General features: G+C 53.5%; 1 protein-coding gene and 1 long non-coding RNA gene across 5 annotated transcripts in view; both read right to left on the reverse strand.

Moving 5' to 3' along the window:
* The window catches only part of ATP2A3 (ATPase sarcoplasmic/endoplasmic reticulum Ca2+ transporting 3), a 53,409-nt gene extending 45,252 nt beyond the window's left edge, over positions 1-8,157 (reverse strand). For 3 of the 4 annotated variants that reach the window (XM_040082253.2, XM_040082252.2, XM_040082259.2), the window contains exon 1: positions 8,015-8,157. In XM_040082253.2, coding sequence (XP_039938187.1) covers positions 8,015-8,132 — 118 coding nt within the window. In that variant the 5' untranslated portion in view covers positions 8,133-8,157. Of the gene's footprint in view, positions 1-1,992; positions 2,061-8,014 lie in introns of those variants that run through there. The other variant, XM_040082258.2, reaches the window with a different exon arrangement.
* Positions 8,158-20,161: 12,004 nt separating this feature from the next.
* On the reverse strand, positions 20,162-23,533 carry LOC120761553 (uncharacterized). Its single transcript, XR_005703678.2, has 3 exons — positions 23,340-23,533; positions 22,387-22,530; positions 20,162-22,256 (listed from the first exon to the last, which is right to left on the reverse strand). It is a non-coding gene; the product is annotated as an uncharacterized LOC120761553 (long non-coding RNA).
* Between the last annotated feature and the right edge of the window lie 3,921 nt (positions 23,534-27,454).

The following is a 27,454-nucleotide window of genomic DNA, read 5'->3' on the forward strand; positions in this document are numbered from 1 at the left end:
AAAATATCAAATGGGATATATGTGTATATATATAAATTATCAGTGGGTTAATAAGTTATATTAGCTGGTTATCAAATAAGACACATATATCACCTCAAATGGGAAATGATATACATATATAAAATCTCAAATGGGATATATGTGTATATATGTGTTTTATATTAGTTGGTTATCAAATAAGAAATATATATATAATCTCAAATGGGAAATGATACACATATATAAAATCTCAAATAGGATATATGTACATATATATAAGTTATTAGCAGGCTAATAAGTTATATTATATTAGCTGGTTATCAAATAAGACATCTCAAATGGGAAATGATAGACATATAAAATCTCAAATGGGAAATGATATATGTATATAAAATCTCAAATGGGATATATATATATAAATCTCAGACTGGACATATGTTACTCTCAAATGGAGCACATATGTATAATCTCAAATGGGACACACATGTACAAAGCCAAATGAAAAACACGTATATAAAATCTCAAATGGGATGTAGAAGTGTGTGTGTAATCTCAAGTGGGTTCACGTAGGACCAGAGGGTACAAAGCCAGGGCCTGCACCAGCACATCCCCCAGATTTTGGAGCATTTCAATTTTAGGAGGATTTTGACGATCAGAGCAGCGACACTTAGGCTTAGGGCTACCATAGATCTGGACTTTATCAAGCGGTACAACATTTCAGATTTCAGGTCACAAATTGATGCCACCACATGTCCCGGGTGTCCAGGGATGTGCTGCACCAGGCAGCACAGGGGAGATGGGATCACCCCCAAACCACAGCCCGACCGCAGCCTCGCCACCTCTGCGGCTGAGAAAGAGAAAAGGCTTTTTACGGGGCGATAACGAGCAGCCAAACCTCAAAAACTGGGAGGTTCCCACGGCAAAGCAGCAAATGCTTGTTATACACACGAGGCTGATCGCTGGCAAGGATTAATTCAGCATCCCATCAAAAGAGCAACACCCTGGGCTCAGATGTGACCCTTCCTCCGGGACGAGACTGCCTCGACTGAGCCAAGGCACCCGGCGTGGAGAGGAAGCCAGCAGCGTTAATCCTGCCGGGAATCAGGAGCCTCCTGCGCAGCTGTGTGCTCGCAGGCAGCCGGGATGCGGGGGAGCAGCCTGCAGCCCTGCCCGCCAGGGGTTAACCGCCCACGGAGGAGCCTCCGGTGCGTGCTCACGTCATGGAAATACTGGAGGAACCACAGTTTTCTCTGCTGCTTGTTGGCTCCGGTTTGTTTCAACATTTCTACGCTTCCCGCCCAGATCTCTGCTACCTGTTTTCCACCGAGGTAACTGGTACCAACAGCAGCTCCGCTGAGCAGACCAATTTTTTTTTTTTTTTTAAATATAGTTTATTATACTTTCTATTTCCTGTGCTACAAACACTGAAATAATAATAATAATAGCATGAGTAACAATACTACCAAAAAAAAAAAAAAATTATCAGGTGCAGAATAATAAATGGACTGTGGGGTTGGTGCTTTCTGAGTTTTCTGTTTATGAATATTGCACTGGGTGGGACTGAGCCCCCAGACAGCTCTGTCCTGCTGCCACCCACCCAGAGTGGCCACAGGCCCCTTCTCCTCCACCCATCCCAGTGCCCTCAGCATCAGCTGCGTCTCCTGCCCAAGGTGCTCCCGCTGAGCAGGAGGGGCTGCCTGCATTGCCTCCACCCCACCTGAGGTGCCGTGGGAGGTCATCCACGTGTGCTGTGTGAGAACCAGGGGAAGGGGAAAAAAGGGGTGAAAAGGGGAAAAAAAAGAAAGAGAAGATAAAAAAGTGAGCAGAAAAACCCAACGCTCTTCTGACAATCGTGACCTGCCTTGGCATTTCTACCTTGTAACTGAGACCACGAGTGCCAGCAAACATCACCCTGCTCAGCTCCTGGTCCACACCCCGGTGCCTCCCCCCTGAACGCTCTTCCAGCCTGTTACTGCACATCCCAGCAGCCAGCCCAGGAGAAAACAGCCTCACCTCTGCAGCCCCACTGCTCGTCATCAGCGGAGAGAAGCAGGGGACTGGGCAGGGAGCAGCGCCTGAGCGCCCTGAGGGGCTCCTCCCATCCAAAATAGTAAGTGGGAACTCCAGAGCATCCTTGTGACCTGCCCAAAGAGGTTTGTTACTCTGCTTTTACTGCCCTAATCCACCAGGAAATACAGCCCAGGTGTTGCTCTTAACTTCTCAGTCCTTCTTTCAGCAGCCCTAAAGCATTAGCAGGGGTGGAGCATCCATGGCCCTCCAGGTGAGCTCGATGGAGCAAGAGCAGGGTTTTGAGGCTGGTCCAGCCTCAGCAGAGGCTCACAGGGAGAAGCCCCTTCCCCAGGAGTGGGGCAGCACCAGCTGGGAAAAAGGCACAGGATGCAAACACTCAACATACGGGTCACAGCTTACAAAAAATAACCCTAAAAAAAAAACCCCCAACAATATTTTGGAGGGGTATCAGCGTCCCAAATGACTCTGCAAGCGCCGTGTGTGGGAGAAAAATCAAAGCTGGCTCCTCCAGAGGTTTGAGCATATGAAAAAGCATCAAAGCACCTCATTTTTCAGGGCCATGAAAGCAGAAGCACCTCGGGGCCGCCAGCAGCCCTGTGAGGTTTCTGATGCCTTTGGATGGGCAGTTCAGATCCCTGATGCAGATCACAGGACAGCACTGGGAACGCCGCTCTCCAGGGAGGTTTTGTGCACGGAGGAGCAGCCACGGTCTTGAGAGCTGCCCAGGGCAGCTGTCACCACCAGGAACAGCAACCATCTGCTTTAAGTCACTCGAAGTCTCCCTTGCTCAGCCCTGCTTTGTGCCAGCATTTGCAACCAGAGGCATCACCTGGGCTGTGGCTGTGCCAGGGCAGACTCAACCCAAGCCTCCTGTTCTCACACCATCCCTTTTTGCAGGAGCAGATCAAAAGCAGAGCCAAAAGGCAGCAACTTGGATGCTTCTCAAAAATTAAAATTCTCCTCGGGAGGAAGAAAGCAACAGCCAACAGCAGGCACGGAGCGATGCTCTTTACTCAAGAAAAATGGGTTTGAGGGAAGCCTCAGAAAGGGAAAACTTAATTGCAACATAAATATCAGTAGGATTTTTCAGGGATTTACCCTGGGGGAAGATGACCACAGAAGTGGAACACTTCAAATCAGATCTGGAGATAAGAAAAGGTTTAAAATATGCAGAAAGACCAACGGTGCTGAAACGGCGAAGAGGAGGGGTGTGACTTCGTGGTGATGGCTCTAGGATGGCCATAAACTCTTGGCTGGAGCAGGGACTTCAAAAGAGACACCTGAATTACTGGGGAAAAGGATTACCCTGGGAGAAGGGGGGTATTTTGCTGCTAATGGTGTTTTTGGAGGACCCATTCCAGCCCCTTACTGGAAGCAGCACATCCCAAGCCAGCATCTGGGCATCCACAGTGCATCCAGCTCCTCTTAAATCAGTGTTTTGTAGCACCAGCTCTACCACCCCCCTTCAAAACCAGCAATGAAATAAAGATATTCATGAAATAACACTCATGCCACAAGGCAGACCAACGCCAGGGGTAAACACAGGACCTGCAGGCACAATCCCTTCTCCCACAGCAGCTTCTGTGCCTTCTTGCCCTGCAAATCTTCCTTCCCTGGTTCCTGCAGCATTTAGACAGCAGATGTCCGTTTTTCTGAATGCTGCTCTTGATTCACAGTGTTTTTTAAAGGTAGGTGTGAATGCAGGTAACCTCAGAGGACGGCGCAGAGACGAAAATCCCAAGTTTCCTTGTCAATTACGAAAACTTTGTGTAGTCTCTCCCCAGATTTGAAGGCGCTCGCAAGGTTTGAATGCCTCTGCATTTCTCCTCAGGGAAAGGACTCGGAGGAGGAGAAAAAAAAAACCCCACAACCCGTAGCATGTTTATGAATCAGACTGCTAAGCGTGTGTTTCGGGGGTGGAAAAGGTGGGCGATGCACAGAGGAACAGAGCGCAGAGTTTGATGAGTCAGAAAATGCCGCTTTTCCTCTCCTCACTGCCACCTCAAATATTTCAGCGTGAAATAGAAATTCTGTTTCTCCCTTTTTTTTTTTTTTTTTCCTTCATTATTGTCAAGAGGGAGCTGGAGCATAACCTTGGCTCGTTAGCAACCAGCAGCTAATTCGACGTCAAACGCCGCCGGGCAGGCGGAGTCGGCACGGACACGGGCACACGCGTGTGCCGGCGGATGTACACACACACATCCCAGGAAAAGGATGGAGAGAGATCATCTGTCACTGCTGTTCCTATGAAAACAGGGGCTCGGAGCTGTGCTGGTGGAGAATGAGCCTCGATGGGTTTGAGGAGAGCAGCAGCAGCAGCACAGCCCAGGTTTTGGGTTGGGTTTGGGTTGTCCTCTCCTCCCACCCAGGCACGCAGATGGGAAAACATACACCAAGATTTGGGGGATCCCGAACGAGGCTCACAGGCACACAGGGGAGGTGTGCTGGAATAAAAAAAAAAACCCCAAGCAAATTAGCCAGCGGGGTGCTGAAGCTGGTTTGGGTAACACAGACACGGCTACAGCGCTCCTTCAGCAAGGCAGGGACCTGCAGAGCACCGGGCACCACGGCGGGGTCACCCCTGCAGCGGGGCGGGTGCAGGAGGATGGGTGAAGCCCCCAAGGAGGGCACAGCTGAGTTTCCAACCGCAGCAGGGCTTCTGCTTCGGAGTCAGAGGAGATGAAAGGCGAGATGAGATAAACACCCCTATGCCCGAGCCTGGAGTTTGACTCTGCTGACATTCACAGCCCATTTAGGTTACCGATGGAGCAAATAGAATTATGCATTCGCGTTAATGCCGGCAATATCCTGCCTGAAATGTATGCTCGTTTACACCCAGAAATCCAGTTAGAAGAGATAAATCAGGGCTATATTTAATAAAGAAAAATCGCTTGTCTCTCCACGAAGCAACCCCTGTTTATATCTGCCGTTCCTTGGCAAAACTCAGGATCATTTCGAGGGAAATTGTGCCCCTGGTTTTACATTTAGGAAGGAAAATGTTTGCATGCCCGGACCCTCCTGCTCAGCCTGTTATAAAATAACAGATGTGCATTTGGTTATTTCTGTTTGTTTGGGCTATTTTTAAAGTTTTGCGGTCTTTAAAAAGCAACCTGTGGAGCTTGGAGCTGGTGGAGGGGATGAGGTATAGGGAAGCACCTGCCAGGCACATGTGAGACATCCAAAGCATTTATTAATTCAAATTGACTTGGGAGATTCAGAATTGCCATGGTGAGACCTAAATGTTCTGTGGCTTCTCCAGTTTCCTTGGCAAATTAAAGGCCATGCTGACAGCACTGATGACAGAGCTGAAACGAGAACACAAGCTCTTCCTAATGGAGAAATATCTTCTTCCACTCCAGTAATCTGTACCACACTGCTTGGCTCCCCCAGCCACGAACTGGAGATACCAAATAATCACTATTGCTCTGTTTCCTCCTGCAAATGTGTTTGTGAGCACTGGATCTGAAAAAAAAAAACCCCAATTTTAAGCTCCAAAAGAATACCGCACCCCAAAAAATAAAATTATTTTATGTTGGTCACACCAATGACGGCTGCTTCTTCTCATTTAACGTCAGAGCTCGTTGCAGCTCGTATTTTTTTTAATGCAATAAAAAAGCAGCAGCCAGCAGCGCTGTGAAGCATGTCAGGAGGCAGTTTTTCAGAAAGATGATGTATTTTAGATTGTGATTCACAACCACACTGGCAGTTTGGAGTTCAAGATTAGAAGGAAATGAATGAATGTGAGACAGGAGAGTGTGAAAATGAAAGTAGCTGGGGCTGAGGGCCTGCTCTGCACTTGGAGCCACACAAGATTTTTCCTCCCCTCCTGTGCGAGCTCAAACAAGTCACCAAACTGCCCCACACTTCTGCTGCCAGAGTTCAATTTAAACCTAAGTTGAAATGCAGTTTAATACAGCCCAGCTCGCTGTCCCAAGCTGCTCCCTTGTGGCACCCTCACCCCAGGCAGCTCTCCCAAACAGGACACCCAAGGGTGTCCCAGCACAGCCAGGGAGGTTGGAGCCTGCTGCCACAACACAACCTGCAACTTCTCACCGTGCTGGAAAAAAAAAACCAAACCACTTTTTGCTTAAAATCAAGGTTTCAAACCAAGCAAACCACACAAGGTCCATATCTGCATGGCTTTAAGCTGTTCTAAACTGTCTGTGTCTCATTTGCACCGTGAGAAAAATAGAAATGCCGCTCAGAAACCGCAGAAATTCAGAATTCTTAAAAACCTTTGGCCACATTTCACTGAGGGTTGCACTGCCCGCATCACCGCGAGCTGTGCAGCACAGGAGCTGCAGGGCTGTGCCTGGAAGGTGAAAGACACAGCACACCCCAAAGTCAGAAGCTCTTGTGAACCAACAGCGTGTGAGAAACCCAGTGCTGGGGGTGCACAGGAAACAAAACTGCCAAGCGAGGAGAGTGCAGAGCCACTGCTTGCAGGAGGAGGAAGCAGAAAGAAAAAAAAAAAAAAATGAAAGGCAAACTAATTGCAACCACTAACCCTTTGCTCTGCACCTACGTCACACCTCTGAGCTCCTTTTTCAAGGCAGAGCCCGGTGCCACTGAGCAGCCAACACGCCTGAGTCAGTGATGATGATTCACTCGGGCAAACAGAGGGACAAAGCCACCAGGAGCCCCACAATGGTGGTGTCCATCGGTGACACCCTGCACAGCACAGAGCACCCTGCAGCCCTTCACAAGTCCCCGTGGGGCCAGGGCAGGGCGCAGGAATTGGGTGCAATCACCCCCTGAAGTGAGACCAACCACCTGTTTGGGAGGGACGTGTTTTGCATTAAGGATGTGTTTTGCCTTCAGCCCTCAAAGCGGAGGGGCTCCTCCCAGTTCACCAGACTGGTCCCCAGCTGCCCCTCTCCAAAATCAAGCCTAACAGGGCAGATGTGATGCTCCATCACTTGCAGCTTGTGCAGGGGCTCCATGGAAAGAGCTCCAAGCCCAGCCCTGACCTTGCTGGCTGAGGGAATGGAGCTGCAGCTGCTTGGGACAGGGAGCACGGGTGGGATGGGGCCCTGAGCTCAGCACAGGACAGCTGCTCACAGGGCTGGAGGAGGCACAGCCCTCTGAGCCCACCTACCACAGCCCTCCCAACAAACAGCGATGCGGCCAGCAATCCTGCCAGCATCTGCTCAGGCTTTCCTTAGCCTCATCCATGAGGATCAGGCAAAAAGCAGATGCAGCAAGCTCCAGCCCAGGAGAGAGCTTACACACCAATCTCCTTGCAGAAGTTTCAGAAAGGGACTCAGTGCTCCGGAGCACTGGAGCAAACCGCCCCAAACCCTCCCGTTTCCCAGGCAGAGTTAACGAGCGACCTCGGTCACAGCCTGAACAAAGCCACCCTCAAATCACCTGGGTGATCCAGACACCCCGGCCAGCCGCTCCTGGGCACACGGAACACTTTCCAAGCACACGTTTAAAAACTCCCCTTCCCACCGCCGTGGCGGTGCCCAGCTGCTGGCAGAGGGTGCCCGGGGCCGGTGGGACACAGGCGGGGCACACACACCCTCCCTGTGCCACAGCAGCCCCCGCAGCCAGGGCTGCCCTAGGGGCCAGCGAGACCCCCCCACACCCCTTCTGTTTTGGGGCTCCCCTCCGTCACCCACAGGCTACGAGCCCTTCCCCTCTTTCCTTCCTGCTAACGAGATAATCGCCGGCCCTCCCCGCTTTCTGTCACTCCGCCAGCGGAATTAACACCCCGCTAATTGCCGACCTTCCTGGCCGCCCGTACCCGCAGTAATCAGCCTTTCATTAAAGCCAGTAAACACTGCCCGAACCAACAGGTGTCCCGCGGCACATCCCCAGCCATCCTCCGCACAGGATGCTCCGGGGAAGGGGGACCCACGGCAGCACCCCGAACCTTTCCGGGGCCGGGGGGAGGATCCCGGTCCACATCCCCATCCCGGGCCCGGTGGAAGGTCCCAGCCGGGATGCCGGTGTCCCGTCCCACCCTCGACCCGCACCGCCAGGGCGATCCCGCACTCACCATTGGGGCCGTACTTCTCGCGGTTGCGGCGGACCTGCTCCGGGCTGAGCCCGCAGCTCTCGCTGACCGCGAAGCGGCGGAGCACGTCGAGCACGGGGATGCTGTGCGCCGCCTCCATGCCCCGGCCCGGGGCTGCGGGAGGCACACGGGGCGCCGCTCGCACGCCGCTGCCTCGGCACCTCTGGGCCCGCCCGGCCCCGGCACCGCCCCCGGCCCCGCCCCGCTCCGCTGCCCCCTCCCCCGGGCCCGCACCGCCCCGGGCAGCGGCACCGCGGGGATGGCACCGGCCCCGGCACCGCTGTGCCCGGCCGGGCCGTGCCAGGGCTTGGGAGGGACCTTAGAGCCCATCCGGTGCCACCCCTGCCGTGGCAGGGACACCTTCCACTGTCCCAGGCTGCTCCAAGCCCTGTCCAACCAGGCACTGGGCACTGCCAGGGATCCAGGGGCAGCCACAGCTGCTCTGGGCACCCTGTGCCAGGGCCTCAACACCCTCGCTGGGAACAATTTCCTCCTCATACCTAATCTAAATCTCCCCTCCTTCAGCTTAAAGCCATCCCCTCTTGTCCTGTTGCTCCAAGCCCTTGTCCCCAGCCCCTCTCCAGCTCTCTTGGAGCCCCTTTAGGCACTGGACAGAGCTCCAGGATCTTCCTGGAGCCTTCTCCTCTCCAGGCTGCAGAGCCCAGCTCCCTCGGGCTGTCGATGTTTTGGCAGATTTCCAGGCTGAGAAGTGGGCAGGTTTGGGCAGTGGAAACAGTCCAGAGGAAATAGCTGTGTCTTATGAAGTTAGGAGGAGAGGTAAAGTTTCCATCACAAAAGTAATATTAAAAAATATTCAGGAGCAATAGAAGGAGGTGGGAATGCTGCACAAGTGCAGCTCAGCTGCCTGAGTGATGCTCTCTGGGTCTCCTCCAGCACCCTATGTCCAGCTGGAAGCTGAGCATGCCCCAACCCCGCTCCTGCTCTGCTGGAAGCACGGCAATTCCATGTCCATTGCCTTTGGTGGGATCAGGATCACCACTGTATGATAGCAGCAGGAGCCCTGGCATTACAGATCCCTGCCTGACACCTGTGGAAGCCACTGACGCTGTTCCCATCGATGTGCAGAGAGAGGCAGCTGTGCTGGGCTGCCTTTGGAAAGGTGAGATGTAAATTGTCACTGCGGGGACGCAGAGAAAGGATCCTCCTGCGTGGTAAAACCGGAGCACCAGCCTCGCTGTGCACGTCCCAGACATGCTGGCATGTCCCACTTCACCCTCCCCAGTGCTGCTCGTCCCCACGCCGAAGGCAGAACATCCAGGTTTGGGGAATGGGCTTATCCTGGAGGCATTTGTGTTTTTGCAAGGGTTTAGGCAGCAGGACTGGCCTCCACCCATCTCACTCCCCTGTTTAACCAGGTTCCCTGTCCCCTTCCTGCCTGGCTCTGGGCAGGCCACAGCTCCAGTTACACCACACAAGTGTTTACATCACTTTTTGCAACGGGCTACTGAAATGACTTCTTCCAGCAGCAAAATCACTGTTTTTAGCAGCTCCCCCATGCAGCAGAGAGCACCAGCAGCACCATGACGAGCTACCCTGGTCAGGAAAAGGAGGGTTGCCCCCAAAATCCACTGTACAATCCAGCTAAGGGTAACCACCACCACCAGCACCACGTCTGCAGGACTTTTCAATGTGGTGCATCTGACCCAGCTCCCTCACTCCAGCAGATTTTCCGTGACCCAGCTCAAACCTGCTCCCAGTGACTCTCGCCGTGTGAAACACCAACTTCTGACTTTTCAGGTACTTCCAGTTTTCCCACTGTTGCTGGAAGAAGCCTGCAGTTGATGGGGACTGGCACTGCTCTCCAGCTGAGAGGGTGACAAACCCAATTTCTACAGAAATGCACCCAAGGCACAGCTGGAGAGGAAGTGACAGCAGACATCTCAGGGAGGAGCTCTGGCTTATTTATTTCTATGTAAATTCATTTATAGAAAACGTTTTGCAGCTTCCACTGGAGTGGAGGTCCTGAAGAAATGCAGGTTCAGTTTTCAAGCCTGATAAACACATTTTTTTCAGAGGCCCAGGGTGCTCCAGAGCTCAGCCTGGCACGTCACAGGGATTCCTGCAAGAAGCACAGCTCCCAGCCCTGCAGGCTGGCCTTGCTTCGAGCTCTGTCACTGTATTCATCTGCCTCTCATGCGTATTTTGGGAGGAAAAGTGCTGCTGAGCCCCCCAGGCAATGGTGCTGCCCTTGGCCAGAGTCTGCCCCAGAGCTCCTGGCTCATGGGGCTGAGTGGTTCACAGAATCCCAGGATGGACCAGGCTGGAAAAAACCACAGTAGCTCATCTGGTCCAACCTTCCTGCTCCAGCAGGGTCATCCCAGAGCACATGGCACAGAATATCTCCAGTGAGGGAGACTCCACACCAGAGAGGGGCAGATGGTTCAGTGCTTGGTCAATATAAATGAAAGTTCTTCCTCACGTTGAGGTAGAACTTCTTGGGTATCAGTTTCTGCCCATTGCCTCTTGTCCTATTTCTTGGCACCACTGAGAAGAGCCTGGTCCATCTTCTTGACGTTCCCCCTCTGGACTGTGACAGACATGGGTGAGGTCCCCTCTCAGCCATCTCTTCTCGAGGCCAAGCTGTCCCTGTTCCCTCAGCCTGTCCTCATTAGAGAGATTCCCACCAGGTGCCTGGGAAGAAGCGGTGTGATGTGAAAATATGAACACATAACGTTAATATTTTGACCAGGGGCACAGAGGATCTGATGCAATAATAGATCATCCCCAAACCCTGGGGGCTGCTCTCAAAGCAGCGGCTCTGCTGGGGTGGGACGGGGCCCCCTCGTCCCCCAGGCTGCAGCCCGTGTGGGGGCTCAGGGCAGGCAGCTGCCCAGGCCTTGTTAGCCGAGTTCAGGGCAAACACGCTGCCCTTAGAGCCAGGCCTTTGGGAAGAGGGTTCTTGGTGTCCTCCTGGGCATGATTTAGATGAGGCCCCACCCCACAAAGCTGCACACGAGAAGGTGGAGGTCTGGTCTAACGCTCATCGTGCAGGTGGAGAACAGAGACGAGACACAGAAAGCTCCAGCTGTGTGACTGTGCAGGTACCACCTGGAGACCCTCACTGCTCTCTCCCCAGTGTCTCCTGTCCCTTTGGCCACGTTCTCCCACACCAGCAGTTCCTCCAGCCAGCAGTGTCCCACCTCACACAGCAGTCCCTGCCGCCAGGCCAGGTGCAGGCTGTTCCTGCTTCTCCCAGTTTCATCGGGTGATGCCAGTCCTTGTGCTGGAAAAGAGCACGAGGATGATGTCCCAAGCTGCAGAGGTTAAAGTTTGACAAGGCTGGGAGCAGCTGAGAGTTACAAAGGGAACATCTGGCAGCCCTGGTAACGAGGCAGCACCATCCACCGTGTCTATAATTAAGCAATCCATGAAAACCATTGGTGACTGGAAGCTGTAAATTAGTGAGGGAGAACGGACTGGAAACACGCTCAGTATTGCAAGAGAAGGGTCCACAGACATCCCGGGCTCTGGAGGGAGCTGGGCTCCATCCCTGGCAGCTCCTCCAGCGTGAGGGATTCTCTTCTGGATCTGGTCAGCCCTGAGACAAAGAGCAAACCTCCTTATTTATATTGGCTTCCCCCACGGTAAAAACCTTTTCAAGGTAGACAGCTTGAGAGAGCCATAAAAAGAAGAAAGGAATGGATTTAACACCTCCCAGGCTACTGAGGATTTTTTTTATTATTATTATTTTTTTTTTTTTTCCCGTTGCTGCGGTGTGGGAGGAAGAGCAGGACCCAGCCAGGGCTGACTGAGCGCTGTACGAGACATGGAAGTCTGCAGGCAGTTTTGATTCTAATCTCGCTTCTACAGGAGGAAATCAGGGGTAATTCTCCCAAAAGCTGTGGATTTCTGCTCCCTGGCTGGGGCTGAGGCGAGTGGCACGGCCAGAGCCGCTGCAGGCTGAACCCACGCCACGCTCCTCGCTCCAAGGGCTTTACAATTCCTGGAAGATGAATCTTTTCTCTCCACTTCGTTCCTCTGAGATGGGGAAAAAGTGATATTCTCTGGGAAGGCAGAGGGAGCAGGCTGTGCGCTGGTGAGCGCAGCAGGCTCCGGCGGGGCTCGGCAGCAGGAGCCCGAGCTGCCAGCCGCAAACACACCTCGAGAGGCTGCGAGGAAAGCACAGGGCTTTGAGCCGACTGTTTCATCCTCTTTGCTTCTTCACCAGCGGGGTTTAGCGCCCGCACCTCCCCGCCTCGCTCGGGTCCAGCTCATCTCCGTGCCCAGGGCGGTGCGAGCGGCTGGCGGATGCGGGAGCGGCCCTCGGGTGCGCGCTCCGCACCTCTCCAGGGATGCCGCTGCCAGCCCCGGGCTCGGCACGGCTGCACAGCCGCAGTGCTGGCTCCCGGGAGAGCAGCTGAGAGCCCAGGGAGAGCCAAATTCAGGGTTCACCGCCCCAAAGGGAGCAGCTGATGCGGCGCCGGGAGGTGAGAATCTCCCCTGTCGACAGCTCTCGCCTTCCCGAACCAGCCCGGGCCGTGTGCAGCCGCTCCATGTCCTGCTCCAACACCCTCCCCTGGCCGCAGGGCTGTCACACACAGGGGTATTCATTAATTAATTCATTAATTAAAGGTGACAGTGCCGCTGCCTTTTGCCATTCTGCTCTAGGCTTGCTCACGCTGCATACCCCAGTTCACAAAAAGCAAATCCCCATCCACGGGGGACAGTCAGGGACAGGTTTGTTGTTTTTTGGGTTTTTTTTGGTTTTTTTTCCCCACAGCAGCGAAGATATTTGCTTTTCCTATGGAGAAAAAAAAAAATAATAATAATACTCCTTGAAATAACAGTTTAAGGCTTTTCTAAATGTTACACGCCAGCCGACCTTTCAGAGCCAGGCTTAGGGGCTTATTTCTAATCCCCTGGCCAGGATTCGCAGCAGCTGTGGGTCAGTCCTGCTCCCCGAGGGCTCAAACATCAATCCTCACCACCACGATGCTCAGGGCTGGAGCTCTGGTGTTCACAACCTCCCTGGAAACTCATTCCCTTGGCTGTGCATCCTGTGCTGCCCTGGGCACCTTAAGGTGCTGCGGGAGTCTGGTCACCAGCGGGATTCGGCTTCTTGGAGCACAAATGCAGCCCCTGAAGGCGGCAGGGAAGCACCAGACCTGCCGTGCATCCCACCAGGGTGCAGGGGATGGTGTGGATTTGCAGCACAGGGCTGCAGCAGCCCCAGCTCTGCACCCTTGGGTGACAGAGGTGACATCCCGGGAGCACCTGGCCGGCACAGGGCTCCGAGGCAGGCGGGGTGTCACACCTAGGGAAAAGGAGGGGGAGCAGTCTGCCTGGAGAAAGGTTTTCTGCGGGAGGCCGTGGCTGCACAGGGCAGTCACTCTGTTTTCCAGCCCTGATCCCACTGCAAATGGCTCTGAAAATTAGGATTCGCTTCAGCGTCAGACTTTCACAGCAGCAGCTCTTAAGCACACGTTTTTAGGTTTTCTTCCATGGCCCTGACCACAATTAAGCTGGAGGTGGGGCTTTCCCAAGTCTGGAATGGTTGCCCAAACTAGATTTGAGCTTGGATCCTGTGGTGTTTCCAAACTCCTTGGCATTTTCCCCCAGCAGCACACTTAGGAGTCTCTGTTTATGAATCCAGACCAGTATTGGCGCATTATTATGATTTTTTATTTTTTTAAACTGTATTCCAGTTCCTTTCAAAGGCAGGAAAATACATTAATATCTGTTAAAGGGGGAACACCACAGCACTCACTCTCGCACTGAAATGGGTTTTTCCCTGATGCAAAATGCCTCCTGGAAAAAAAAAAAAAAATCGTGCCTTTGTGGTGTGTCATTCCTGGGGTATTGCTGGAGTTTAGGAAACAGAGAAAACAAATAACACAACAGGAGGCTCCCAGGCAGCACCAAGGCTCCCTCACATACCTGGGGCTGCCTTGATGGTCGGGGTGGTAAATTCAGCCTCCTCCCCGTGCGCAAAATTTCACTCCGTGTTTCCTTCCTGCAAAGGCAGAAGCCAAAAATGGAAAAAGGTCTGAAGGAACGATTCCTGCTCTCCAAGGAGATGTGATGTTCACTGAGGGGAGGGTGAGGGCTGGAGACTTGCTTGGCCCTGGACCAGCATCACCGGGGTTTGCCTCTCTCTTTCACATCCTCGGCGCTTTCCCCTCCCTGCCAAGCAGGAATTGCAGGATATCACCAGGGACTGCTCGTGTCCATCGTCAGGGGAAAAACCTCGCAGCGGCTTTGAAGCCAAAAATGCCCTCAGGATGTGGGGATGTAAACAGGGGTGCAAACCAACCTCATCCCTCCTCACCCTGGCCCGTGGAGGGCGGGTGTCCCCAGCTCATCCCAGCACGGAGCTTTGGAATCCAAGGGGACACCAGCACCCCACGCTGCATGGGGTGATGAGCTTAAAATTCCTTTTAAGAGTGGGAAAAGGGGAAACAGGGGGGTTCTGACTGCCACGAGTCCTTCCTGCGGTTTCCTAGGAGATTGGCTTCCCACACTGAGCCACGCTGAGGACAGGGATGGAGCTTTTCCCCTGCCCTGCCCTCGTCTCCTGTGTCCCTGCGGGTCACCAGGGTCACCCTGCCGACACCTGGGGCTGCCCTGATCCCCTGACCTGCACAGCATAATAAAAATAAAGGGAAATTTTAAAACATTTAATTTAGAAAGAAAAACTTTAAAATATTTTGAAAGAAAAAAAAATAAAAAAATAAGGTTTTAAAATAAAAATTTAAAAAGTGATTAGAATTAAAAATATATATATATTAAAAATAAAAAAGTAAAAGCCACTGGTGGGCTGGGCCCTGTGCACCAACCAGAAAGGGAGTCAGGATGTTCCAGCTTCATCTCTCCAGCTGCAGGGATCCCACCCTGACATTCAGGAGGGAACCCTGGACGTGTCACTGGGATGGAAAATAAACTCCGTGCTCAGCCTGGAGCCGAGATGGGCAGCGAGCATCCTGTCTTCCTCCAGGCTCTGTGCTGCCTCTGACCCATCAGAAACGTGCCAAGCCGGGTCATTTGTGACAGATCTGCAGCGGTGGGGCTCAGGGGAGTGACCTTCAGGCAGGCTGGGAGCCCCGGCCAAGTTATTTTTAACGGAGCAGCAGGCGGGCAAATTGCCTTTCCTTCCTCCTTCTCCTTAGTCAATGCTGAACAAAGATAAACCTCCACAAGCCCTCAGCTTCGAGGCAGGGAAGCCCTGGAGAGACAAAAAAAAACCCCAACAAACCAACCCAGCAGATTTCTGTGCAGCGTTGGGATGGATGGTTCAGGCGGAGAACTGGGAAAACACGGCGGTGACGGTGTGGGTGATTTCGTAGCCAAAGAAGTGAAACTGGGTGTAAAAGGGGCTGGATTGACTGAGAAATCAGGCTGGGAAAAGCAAGGAAAAATTAAAGGCAGCAGCTTTTTTTTTTTTTTCTTCCCCAAAAGTCCCAGGATCTTGTTCCCGTGCTTCTCAAGGAAAAAATTGGGAATTCTTCCGTTTAAAGGTTTAGCTCTATGTAAGAAGGGGGAGAATCCCAAATGATAAAAATTATAAGACTGTTTGGGTTGGAGGGAACAAAGCAAAAGTTTTGGTTTTTTTTTACTGTAGCTCCCTTTACCAAAATTTTTTACTGTATTTTTCACCTTTGAAAGGAGAAGCCAAGTCACCACCACCCCAATCTGACACCCTCCCCAAGAAAACTTCTCAGCCATCTGAAAATTTGCCATGGATTATCCAACACACTGCTACAGCTCCTGGACTCCTTATCCTTCTGGGTGCATTGATCCCCCAAAATGCATGGGCCACATCCCTGCCCCATTCCCCAGAAAACACAAAGGTTTGTTTTGCATCGAAACTTTGGAGAACGGGCTGTCAGTCGGTGTAATGGCTGCATTTACAGCTTCAGAGGGTGTCTGTGTTTTGCAGGTAGTCTGCAAAAGAACTGGAAACAATATGTGGAGGGAGGTATATAAGTATGGGGCTATTTATAGCTCGCAAATATATCGAGCGCTACCTACACGCAACATAAAAGACACCCTTCGCCAAATACTTCACATGCTGCTGTCAGCTCCTCCATTTCTCTTCCCTAAAAAAAACAAAGAAAAAATCTCCTATATTAATCAGAGAGCAAATATATAGCCTGACAGGAACAGCTTTTGGCTCCACAAGGAAAAAAAAATGTGTGTGCTTGCTCAGTTTTGGTTTGGATTCTGAGCCTGGAATCGCGGGCTGCTGTTCACACCAAGGCTGTTGTGGGAGATGTTAAACTTTTTTTTCCACCATTTTTTCCTTCCAGCTTGAGGAATTGGTGATGGTTTCCCGGCTCCAAGCGTCATTCTTGAGCGTCCCTCCAAATCAAGTTGCTTTAGTTGTTCTTGCTGGGCTTGGGCCAAGAAGGTTCAGGGTGTGCCTGTGGCCAGAAACCAGGGACCAAGGAGGCAAAAAGTGAAGAAACCAACCCAGAAGAACCAACCAGAAAAAAACCCCAACCTTTTGAAATTCTCCTCTTTACATTGCCCCAGGGACTGGGGCTTTGGGAGAAAACACATTCCTGAGATCAGAGGATCATGAAATGGTTGGGGTTAGAAGGGACCTTAAAGACCATCTGATTCCAATGCCCCTGCCATGGACTGGGGCTCCTTCCACAAGACCAAACTGCTCCAAACCCCATCCAACCTGGCCTTGGACACTTCCAGGGATGAGGCAGACACAGCTTCTCTAGGGGAAATGCCACATCTCATCCTCTTGCAACCAAGGAGCACTTACCTGATTTTATTTATTTTGTATGTTCTTTCATAGAGGCACAGCTCACTTTGCTCTCCTCACCTAAGCACAGAGGCTCGAATGGCTGCTCCATCCCACTGATGCCTTTTTTAGCTCTCGTATTTTCCAGATTCTGTTCTGCCTTAGTGTGTGACTCTGGACTTCGTTTAAAGTGTGAGCAAGTTCTCCTCATAGTTCAGTCAGACTTTTAAAAACATTCCTTTTCCAGCTGAGAACCAAGGACACCATTGCAGCTTCAGGCCCCAAAAGTACAAACTGCAGCAAATTGAGGAGGGAGGATGGGACTTCATAACCCAAAGTTGTGCTTGGACAATTAACCCCAATATGGAAATGGACCAAAACTTCTAAAAGTGTGAAAACTCGTGACCCTTCATCCATCTTGGGTGTAACCTTGGGTCATCTTGGATCCATCTTGGGTTGAGCCATAGCCGGCGTCTTGCACTGTCCAAGGAGCATCCTTTGAAGGCCTTTTAACAAAGATCTACTTTAAATATTCCTTTAACTCTGTCTAGCCTCTGCTCCAGGCAGCCTCACTGAGCTCACCAGCAGGCTCCTTCTATCCCCAGGTTTTCCCAAAACAGTGTTCCCACTTGCACACCATTCCCTGCCGTGGCAGGTGGCTCCGAGGGGCCTCTGAGGTGCCACAAGCCCCTGAGGCGTGCAGGGCTGGAAGGGAGGAGCTGCCAGCCAAGGACGAGCTGTGCCCACCTTCCCCTGAGCGACCAAGGGGCTGAAAAGCAAATCCACCGCTGAAATTCGCCCCCGCTCCTCAGCTTGTGGGGCAGGCATGAGGGGAGCTCTGGGATGGATGGGATGGAGCCAGGCTCGGCTCACCGCCCCCGGCACCGGGGGCTGCCCTCGGCGCGGCGTCACCGACGTCGGGAACAACCTTCCCACAAGAAACGTAGCCGAGCCGGGAATCTGGAAATAAAAATATCACGGATGATTTCAGGCTTGCTGAAAACATGATTGACTGTCTGATTCCCCACACGCACACGACTCCTTTCCTCACGACCAGGCTGACTCAGCCCTGCCGTGGACACGGAGCCTTCTCCTGGCTCCTGCCCTCGCCGCGGGAGCGGGAAACGTCCCCTGGAAAGCGCCGGCATCGCGGGGACGAGCGGCCACTGCCAGTGCAAACAGAGCTAGAGGCTCCTTCCCACGCTCAGCCCACGCGGCAGAAACACCCCCTGCCAACAACACCTTCTCCATCGCCCTGGGATCCCCCTGCTCCCGCCCAGCCCCAATCCCTGCGGGACTGAGGAGGCTGAGCGGCTCCACTGCTGGGCTGGGAAAGCCAAACACAACGGCCTTTGGAATGTCACCATTCCCGTGGAAGAGCCACGGGATGGCCTCTGATTCCATGGTGGCCATGGAAATGCTGCCCTTAAAGCCGTGGCTGTGCTGGGCTCGGCAGGTCCAGGCACGAGGAGGAAAATAAAACCCATGGCTCAAGGGAAAAAAAACGAGCCCTCCGATATAACTCATCTCCCAAAGCCACTTCTCTCATTCCTGGACAAAGCTGTGAAGGGGAATGGCAGGAGAAGGAGTCCAGTGGGTATGACCAGCATTGCTCCTGCGCTGGGGAATGAGAAAAGGCACTGTCAAAGGAAAATGAGCTCTTTTGGGGCTGGCTTTTTATGGGGCCGCCTGCTCAGGGGCCGTCTGGCCCGAGGTGGTTTTGGTTTACATGGATTATTTTTGGTATCTGCAAGTCTTCCCCGTGCACTCAGTACAGGCAGCCCTAGCAGAGGCAGGGAATCCTCCCTTGGCTGCCTGGCTTCCCTTCCCTTCCTGGCAGCGGGGAGCAGGCAGCAATTTTCCGGCTCACCTTGTGCCAGCGGTGTTGCAGCGACCGAGCGCGACCCCAGAGACCAAACAGAACTCGGACCCTCCCCTCTCACCGCTTCACTCCCAGCTGGTTTTTGCTGTCCCTGTCCCCTTCCACAGCCCCCAGTGCAGGATCCTCATGGCACTGCAGCCCCCGCAGCCTTTCAGGGCTGCACCGTGTCCCCTGGGTGGGGACAAGTGGTTTCATGCGAGCTGGCGTGTGCTGTGCCTGCCTCTTCTCCTGGAGTCTCTCGCACCAGTCTTGGCTTTTATGCTATTTTTACACTCCAAGTTTCAAGCTGTAGACATGCAGCGAGTGCTCTCCAAATGTAAACCCCAGGATGCATATATTTAGAATCCAGCATTTCTTTAAAAACAAGGTTTGGTTGGAATTTTTTTGTTTAAGGTCTAAATTCACAGCTCTGGAGGAAGGACCACGCAGGGCATCTCCTGGTACTGGTGGGATGCGACTGTAGGACTTGGCTTCCTTCCTCCCACCCTGTGAAATGACACGTGCCTGTTTTCCAGCTTCCCTGAGGAGACAGAAGCTCCCTCCCCTCAGTCAACCTGATCACACAAGCTCATGAGTCCCCAAGTGCCCTTTAAGTAAAATACAAAGAGCCAAACTGACATTTAAAACACGAGAGTCCCCAGGTGCATTCAGCCACCCAGCTGCACCTCTCTGAAGATGGAGCAGAGCTGAGCCCTTGTCTCCTACATCAGAAACAGCCTGGGATTAAAAAAAAAAAAAAAAAAAGTATCAAATAAGAAAAATCACAAGAACATTTGCTGCTGGAACTGCTCATGGGGAGGGCGGGATGTCTGGAAGGAGCCTGTGCACACAACGTGTGCCAAGGGAAGGGACGAGATGTGACATCCCTGCATCCGTGCTCGCAGAGATGCGAAGAGCATCCTCCCGTCTGGGGCCACCCCGGGCTCCTGGCCAGGCACTGCGGTGCCCACCACCAGCACCCTGAGCGCTGGAAGCACGAACCAAAGCGCTCAGAAAATGTGATTTGGAGCCGGTGTGGGGGCGGCTCTCTGCAGATGGCAGCGATAGCAGCTCCGCCGCCAGCTCCACGGTGTGTCAGCGGCTCTGCTCGGGCTCCAGTGATGCAAAACTGGCAAACAATGTCATTGTTGCTAGGATTTTCGGGCTCTGACCAGGCTGAGAGCCCACAGCCGGGCTGGGGAGGGACGGCCACCAGCAGTGGTGTTATTTCAGCTGAAGAGGAACATGAGTGGCTTTCTCAAAGGTTGAGTCCTTTCAGTGCACAAATGAGGGGTTTTTTTAATGGCTCAGACTGTCATTAACTCTTTTGGTTCCTCTAGGTCTCCAGGACATCAAAGTGTGTCTGCTGTGGGGCTTGGGATGGTGGCAAGAGTCACCTGCAGTGACCCAGTGCTGTGCTCAGCCCTGAGCTCTGAACTCACGGAAACATCTCAACCTCCGTGCACAAACTGACCAGGAACTGGCATTTATAAAACACCAGACATTCTTATTTACCTCTGAAACTGCCCCAGTGCCACACTGAGCACAAGGCAGGGCAGCAGTGAGGGGTGGAGCCCCGTTAAACCCTTCTACAGCTTCCCAGTGCATCCCCCCGTGTGGCTGACACACAAATCACGGCACAAGGCAGACATCCCAGTGGCACTGACCCCACCTCAGCTTTTCTGCTCTGGCAGCAGCAAGGACATGGGACAGTGGCATCTTCTGCCCGGTGGTGCCTCCTGGTTCCTGTTTCTCACGGGGAGTTTTGGGCAATACATTCACTCCACTCAAAACCAAGATTTTTTTTCTTTTGAAAGCTCTGTGCCCAATGCATTTGTGTGCCCAAGAAGGTCTGGAGCACAAGTCTGATGAGGAGCAGGTGAAGGAGAAAAGGAGGCTCAGGGGGGACCTTCTCACCCCCACAAATCCCTGACCCAGGGGAGTCAGGCTCTGCTCCCAGGGAACAGGGACAGGACAAGAGAAAACGGCCTCAAGTTGTGCCAGGGGAGGTTTGGATTGGAAATTAGGGAAAACATCTTCACCCAAAGGGTTCTCCAGCCCTGGTACAGGCTGCCCCAGGCACTGGTGCAGTCACCAGCCCTGGAGGGGTTTAAAAGACCTGTGGCACTTGGAGACGTGGGTTAGTGGTGGCCTTGGCAGTGCTGGAGGAGCAGTCAGACTCTGTGATCACAGAGGGCTTTTCCAACCCACATAAATCTAGGAATCTATGATTCTGTGACTACCTGCTCCAAAACCCCTCAGGGAGGCACACAGCTCCCAGGGCCCTGCTGCAGGGACACGCCAGGAAAACCCATTTCCACCCCATTAACTGCTGATCTTCTGTGCACAGCCAGAGGCTGCCTCAGCTGGGAGCTTCAAACCCTCCCGCTCCATCCAGCAGCAGCAGGACACAGGGTGTCCCTGGCACAGGGCCCAGGGATGGGCAGGGATGGGCTGGGAGACGGGAATGTCCTCACACAGGAAAGCCTTGGGTCCTCCATCATCCAAACATCTGACATCCAGCCTCAGCCCCAGCAGCTGCTCATCCCTGGAAATACACAACCCTGACCTATTTCCAGGGAACGAGCGCCCTTTTAAACAAATCCCTGACAAATGAAGGCAAGAAACCATTTCCTCCCTATTTCCTTCCATTAGAAATGAAGCACTGCCATTAATCACCAATAAAGAAATAAAACTCCTAAATGATCTGCTAGTGACTGCTTGAGTGAGGTCGCTCTCCTCGAGCTCACCACGGCCCCAGTCCCAGGCACAACTGGAATCATTCTGACTGTGCTGAGCCAAACCACTGCTCTCTCTCACACTCACTGCACAAAAAAATAGATGATACAGAGCTGCTGTTGGAGGACATGCTGTGTTTGCTGATGCTCAGCCCTATGTGCAACCCCATTTTATTTCTCTAATTACTTTCTTTTTATTCTGATGATTTTCCCCCCCCCCCCTCCCTCCAGGAAAAGCTTGTGTGCAAGAGCCCTTTAGGAAAAAATCACACCCTGCACTGGGTACAAGTTATTCCTGGGGAGATTCCAGTTGGAAACAGGAGGAAAATTTTTCACAATGAGAACAATCAACAATTGGAATAATTTCCCCAGGGAAGCGGTGGTTTCCCCAATGCTGGACTCTTAAGATTTGCCTGGATGTGGTGCTGGGCCATCTCGTCTAGACCGTGCTTTTGCCAAGAAAGATTGGACCAGACGATCCCTGAGGTCCCTTCCAGCCTGGGATTCAAGGATTCTATAAAATATCAGGGGCTCTGAGCGAGAGCTGTTGCGCAAACCCTCCGGCAGCCTCCAAGCCCCAGGGATGATCCCAGTCCCTGCCTGCCCTGCTGCAAAGGTCAGCCCCAGGAGACAGCAGGCAGCAAGCACCTGGTGGCTGTGCGGGCGCTCAAGGAAGCAGCCTGGATCCCTGGAACACCGTGTCCCAACCGAGCACTGCCAGGAGCAGCCTGCTGGTAGATGGAGCAATTATCCCGGCAGGGAGGAGAGCAGACGCTGCTGGCAGAGGGAGCGGGAATCCTTCCTGCACTCCCAGGCTGGCTCTGTGAAGATAACTCCGGGTCGATTTGCTTTTTTGGAGACGGATTGGAATCCTCCTCATGCACCTCGGGCAGGGCTGGTTATTAATCGCTGTGGGCACAGCACAGCCCACCACGAACCTCAGCGGCCGTGCTGGGTGCAGCTCCCGGCGCTGGTTCAGGGGAGGGTGCAGCCCTGCTCTGACACAATCACGGGGGCAGAGGGGTTTTCTGTGCCCCACCTTTAGCAGATCCCTGAGTACTTGTGCACAGCATGCCAGAAGCTCCCTTTCCTCAGGGAGATTGGCTCTTACAGCGGTGCTGTGGATGTGGAGCTTGTGGAGGTGTCCTCGTTCCTGTGCCCGGTCAGAGCGATGCTGCATCCCCTGGGAAGTGGGGAGGCTTCATTCAGTCATGGGATGATTCAGCTTGGAATGCACCTGAAAGATCATCTCGTTCCAACTCTCCCTTCCAAGTGCAGGGACACTTTCCACTACCCCAGGCTGCTCCAAGTCCCATCCAATCCAGCCTTGGACGCTTCCAGGGGCAGCCAGAGTTTCTCTGGGCACCCTGCGCTGGAGCCTCACCACCCTCACAGGGAAGAATTAATTCCTAACATCCAACCTAAATCTCTCCTCTTCCAGTTTGGACTCATTCCCCTTTTCACCTCCAACCTGCCTTTCTGGGCTGAGCGTGGACCCGACCCTGGGGTGCCCCACCGCTTGTGTCCCCTGCAGGTCCCGGCCAGGGTGGTTACGTGGCTGCAGGATGGGGATGCTGATGTCAGCTGCAGGCACCTCCTGCTGCCCCCTGCACCCTCCAGTCCCACCACAGCCGCACTGGGGCTGTTCCCAGCAGGGGACCCAGCAGGAAGGCGTGAAACAAACTCCAGGGACATCCCCAGCACAGCTGAGGGGCTCAGGTGCTGCCCTGCGGCTCCCAGCCCAAGCCTGAGCTCCTCCATCCCGGCCTGGAGCGAGGCACTTCCTGCTGCCGTGCTTATCTCCGTGGCCAGGCAGCTCGAGGAAGCCCAACACCCTGGTGCCGCTGCTCGGTGGCTGCTGGCCAAGGGTGCGCTTGTGTTCCGCAGAAGCGCGGCAGGGCTGGTCCCTCCTGCCCTGGGGACAGCCCAGCTCAGCCGGCTGCAGCCCAGGGTGGCAGCCACCAGCACAGACTGAAAATAAACGTTTCTGACCTGACTCCGCTCTTACGCCGCGCAGCCCCTCGTGGACGCGCTCTTGCCGTAAATCCCAGCCCCGTGAGCGGGATGGGATCCTTGAAGTCCCGGGATGCAGCGATGCACCCCAAGGTGCTCCCCCAAAGCCTTCAGAAAGCAACCATCAGCTACAAATAAGCTCAAGCCCCTCAGCAAATTTTGGCTGACAACCCATGAACCCAATCACAGGTAATTATTAAATAAAGTGTGCTGGGAGTAATTAACCTTCATTAAAACACCCTCACACAGCTGATACATCCCTACAAGGGGCTGCAGGCACCTCGGGGGTGAGGTGCCTTCGGTGTTTTGCACCCTGCAAGTGCGTGAAGAAATGCCAAAAACATGCAGAACCCCGATAAGGTCAGCGGGGAGGAAGTGTAGCTGAAATCCTTGAGTTCCGTAAGGGGCCGTGACAATAGGCTGGGGAGCTGCCAACTTTCCTTTCACGCACTGAGTGACAAGAGCGCCTGCAAACTTCAGGCTCTCTGCAAAGAAAAGCGCTGGAAGGAAAAGAGATGTTGGAGGAAAGAGTTTTGGAATGGTTTCCTGAGTTCCAGCTAGTTTTGCTGTAACATGGAGAGAAAGGTCCTTCCCAGTATGGCTGAGGCAGCCTTTGCTCATCCCCAGCCCAGGATGGAGCAAAGGAAATAAATAACGAAATTCAGGAGCAGAGGAGAAACACAGTGTTTCTAAATAAATATTTAGGCTTTTCTGTTAACTCCCCGCTGCAATTGCTTCCATCTTTTTGCATTTCAAAGTTGGGATTTTCAATGCAAATGCTGGCTGAGCAGCCAAACCGGGCCTCCGGAATGTTCCAGGGGATGGTAGGGTTAAGAGCAGCCTCTGCTCTGCTGGGATCTGCCACAGGTTTGGCTCCTGGGGAAATCCTCGGTCGGATGGAGGTGAAAATCGTGGGAGGAATTTGCTCAGGGAGGTGTTCAGATTGAGCTGTTTCTCATCCCGAGGGGAGGTGGGGGGCTACAGAGGAGATCACAGCACCCTGCTGGGGAGAAGGCAGCTGAGAGCCACGAGTCCTCATGCAGCAAACAGAACAGGGAGAAAAAGCAGCATGACTGGGAGCTGAGCTCTGCAGCGGCTTCCTGCTCTAATGGGGGCTGCAGAGATCCAGCTTCAAAGCTCCAGTGAAGGGTTTGTGCCCTGGGGGGTGCACAGGTCACAAAATCCTCCCCGAGCTCCCTCCCTGAGGGTGGGGACCCTATGTGTCCTCAGGGGTGGGCAGAGCCAGGGATGGCCATGGAGCCACCACTGCCAGCAGGGCTGGGGAGTCCTCCCCAGGGCAGCAAAGAGCATCCCCGGCCAGAGCAATTGACATCTGAGCCGGGCCACCGGGGTAACAAAGCTTTCGGGATTCGCATTTGATTAAAACTGAGTGTTAGGAAAATAAAGGCAGCCGGTTCTTACTGCAGCTGGGCCAGGGCGAGGTCCCATGGTGGGACCTGTGTGAGGGAAGGAGCAGGGATAGGGAGGACAAAACCCCCAGATTTGGTCTGGAAGGGGCTGGAGATGAGCTGGGACCTGGGGATGCTGAACGCGGCCAAAGCAAACGCCCCGGACACCTCACGGAGATGTTGGGATTTGTCGCCTCCGCTCTGACACAGGATTTGTATATGGAAAAAACATGCCAGGCACATGACACCAGAGCTGCTCCATCTGGATAAATAGTTAACTGAGCAGTCAAAATAGCCGCTGCTATGAAACAGCTGCTGGGACAGGAGACAGCGGCAGAAGCGCTGCTGGAAAAACGGGATGGGAGGAAGGAAGTGATTGAGCGAGAGGATGGGCCAGAGGAGAAGGGGGAACAGGCAGCACCACGGAGCCCTGTGTGAGCCAAGAGCCTCCAGCACTGCCAGGGCACAGCAGTGACCCCCACCAGCCTCCCCTGGGCTTTGCTCTTCCCTGGAGCATCCCAAAAAACAGCGCTGAAGAGGGTGTCCATTCTCCTGTCCCAAGCGCTGGTACCCAGCTCACGCCAGGGACCAGGACAAGGGTGTCTCAGGGCAGAAGAGCCTGGGGTCCAGCAAACCTGCTCACCAGGAGAGCTGGGAGCAGGAGGTGCAGGGTGGGAGGTGATCCTGGAGCTGCTGGAAACAGAGGAAGACCTCACACAGGAAATGCTGCACATCCCACTCTGGGCAGGACATCACACATCACCTGCAAAGGGCTCCAGAGGAGGGACTGGCCCTTTTCCATCCCGGCTGACTGGGCAGAGCTGACACACCTCAACCAGCTCCCTACTCCTGCAAACCTGGGCTAATTTCCCTCACTGCTGTACAGGGCATGGGGCACAAAAAGGGAAGGTTTCCAGCAGAAAGCTCGTGGATGCTGAGGTGTTTGTCCCACAGCCCACCCCATGCAAACCCTGCAGCCCTGGGTGAGGAACGAGCTGGGAGCCTGGGATGCCATCAGGACCGGTTTCCCCACGGCTGGGGCAGAGGACACCCCTGGCCAGAGCTCATTGCCCACCGTGGGATGGGCCCTGCGCCCCAAGGTCAGCTGTTCCCCAGCACATCCCCGGGGGAGGCTGGTGCTGCTGGGGAGGGGCTGGCACCCACCCCCAGAGCCCCGCAGCGAAGCTCCCGATGGGAATAGCTCTGCAGGATGAAAGGGACGGAGCCTCTCCACACCCACGGGTGCTGGGATACATCGCAGCAGGAGCGGGAGAGCAGCTGGGGTTGGAGGGGTTTGACTGCAGGAGTCAAAGGAGATTTTGGGAAGGGAAGGGAAGGGAAGGGAAGGGAAGGGAAGGGAAGGGAAGGGAAGGGAAGGGAAGGGAAGGGAAGGGAAGGGAAGGGAAGGGAAGGGAAGGGAAGGGATGACAAGCACTGTGACTGGAGCCACAGCCTGGGGACACCGCGGTGGCACCAGCTTTGGGATGCAGAGTGCTTGTGCCCACCTTGCTGCAAGCCACAGGAGAGCTGTGGGGACAGCAGCGCTTCGATGCCTCCTTAATCCCCAAGGAAAACCCCGAGATGAGACTGGATGTGGCTGGGATATGATGCCACATGGATGATGAAGAGCAACTCCTCACCCTTCCCCGGACCTCTCCCATCCCTCCCTTTTTATCTTTCTCCAGCCATGGGCAGGGATTCCCCAGCCCTCCCCTGGCCCCGTTAGCTGTGGTCTATTCCCAGCACTAATGACCTGAACCACTCCATCCCCTCCAGTGCAGGGAAAACCCCGGGAGCGATTCCCACACCTGGAGGGATGTTACAGGGACAAAACACACCTGTGCTCACCCAGCCAGAGGTGGCTTTGAGGTGGGAGAAGATTTTCTTTTCAAATGCTCTTTGCATGATCCCAAGGTGTGACCGGCAGCGCTCGTTAGTTAATGATTTCTAATTGATTTACTCAATCCCAGCAGTGCTGCTGGCGGGAGCAGCAGATGCTCCGGGTGGGTTTGATCACGGCAATAGGAAGTGTTGCAGATGGCTCCAGTCCCCAGAACCAGGCGGTACAGGATGGATTAGAAAAATTATTATCAGATTTATTAACCCTTCAAGGATTACTATTCCATGGTACAGCTGGAGAAACAGGGACGAGAGCCCGCTCTGAAATTTCCAAGCTGGAAAAGGCCCCAAAATGTCAATGTTCCCAGGAAAAATTAGGGAATAGAAACAGTTGTTTTTCTTTAGCCAAAACATCATATTTCTGCAAAGTCACTTTGTTTTCTTTGTGATTTTTCAAAGCTGGTAACGGAGCGCAAAATAAAACAAATTATTTCCAAACAAGAGTAACTTTACGATAAAAAAATGTAAATATTTGTACCGAAGGAGTGAAAAGGGCTGCTCCAACACTTTCAAGATCTTCCCTAACCCCTACTTCCCCACCCGGCATGTTTTGCTTTAGTTTTTACAAGGAATCAACAGTTGGAGAAAGCTTTTTGGATTTTCCAGTGGAAAAGAGCTTGGAGGGACGCTCTTCCTACGAGTTCCGCCAATTAGCGCCTGGCTCCCCGGCCCGCGGCCGCTGTGAATTTTCCACTGCTGGAAATCTTAAATATCAAAAGTGGATGTTTTCCTCTGAGACAAATGGTGCTGTGCTCGTGGCAGCTGCCGCCACACCGCGCTCCCTGC

Source organism: Hirundo rustica, chromosome 19 (assembly GCF_015227805.2).
Source record: "Hirundo rustica isolate bHirRus1 chromosome 19, bHirRus1.pri.v3, whole genome shotgun sequence".
Taxonomy (NCBI): Eukaryota; Metazoa; Chordata; class Aves; order Passeriformes; family Hirundinidae; genus Hirundo; species Hirundo rustica.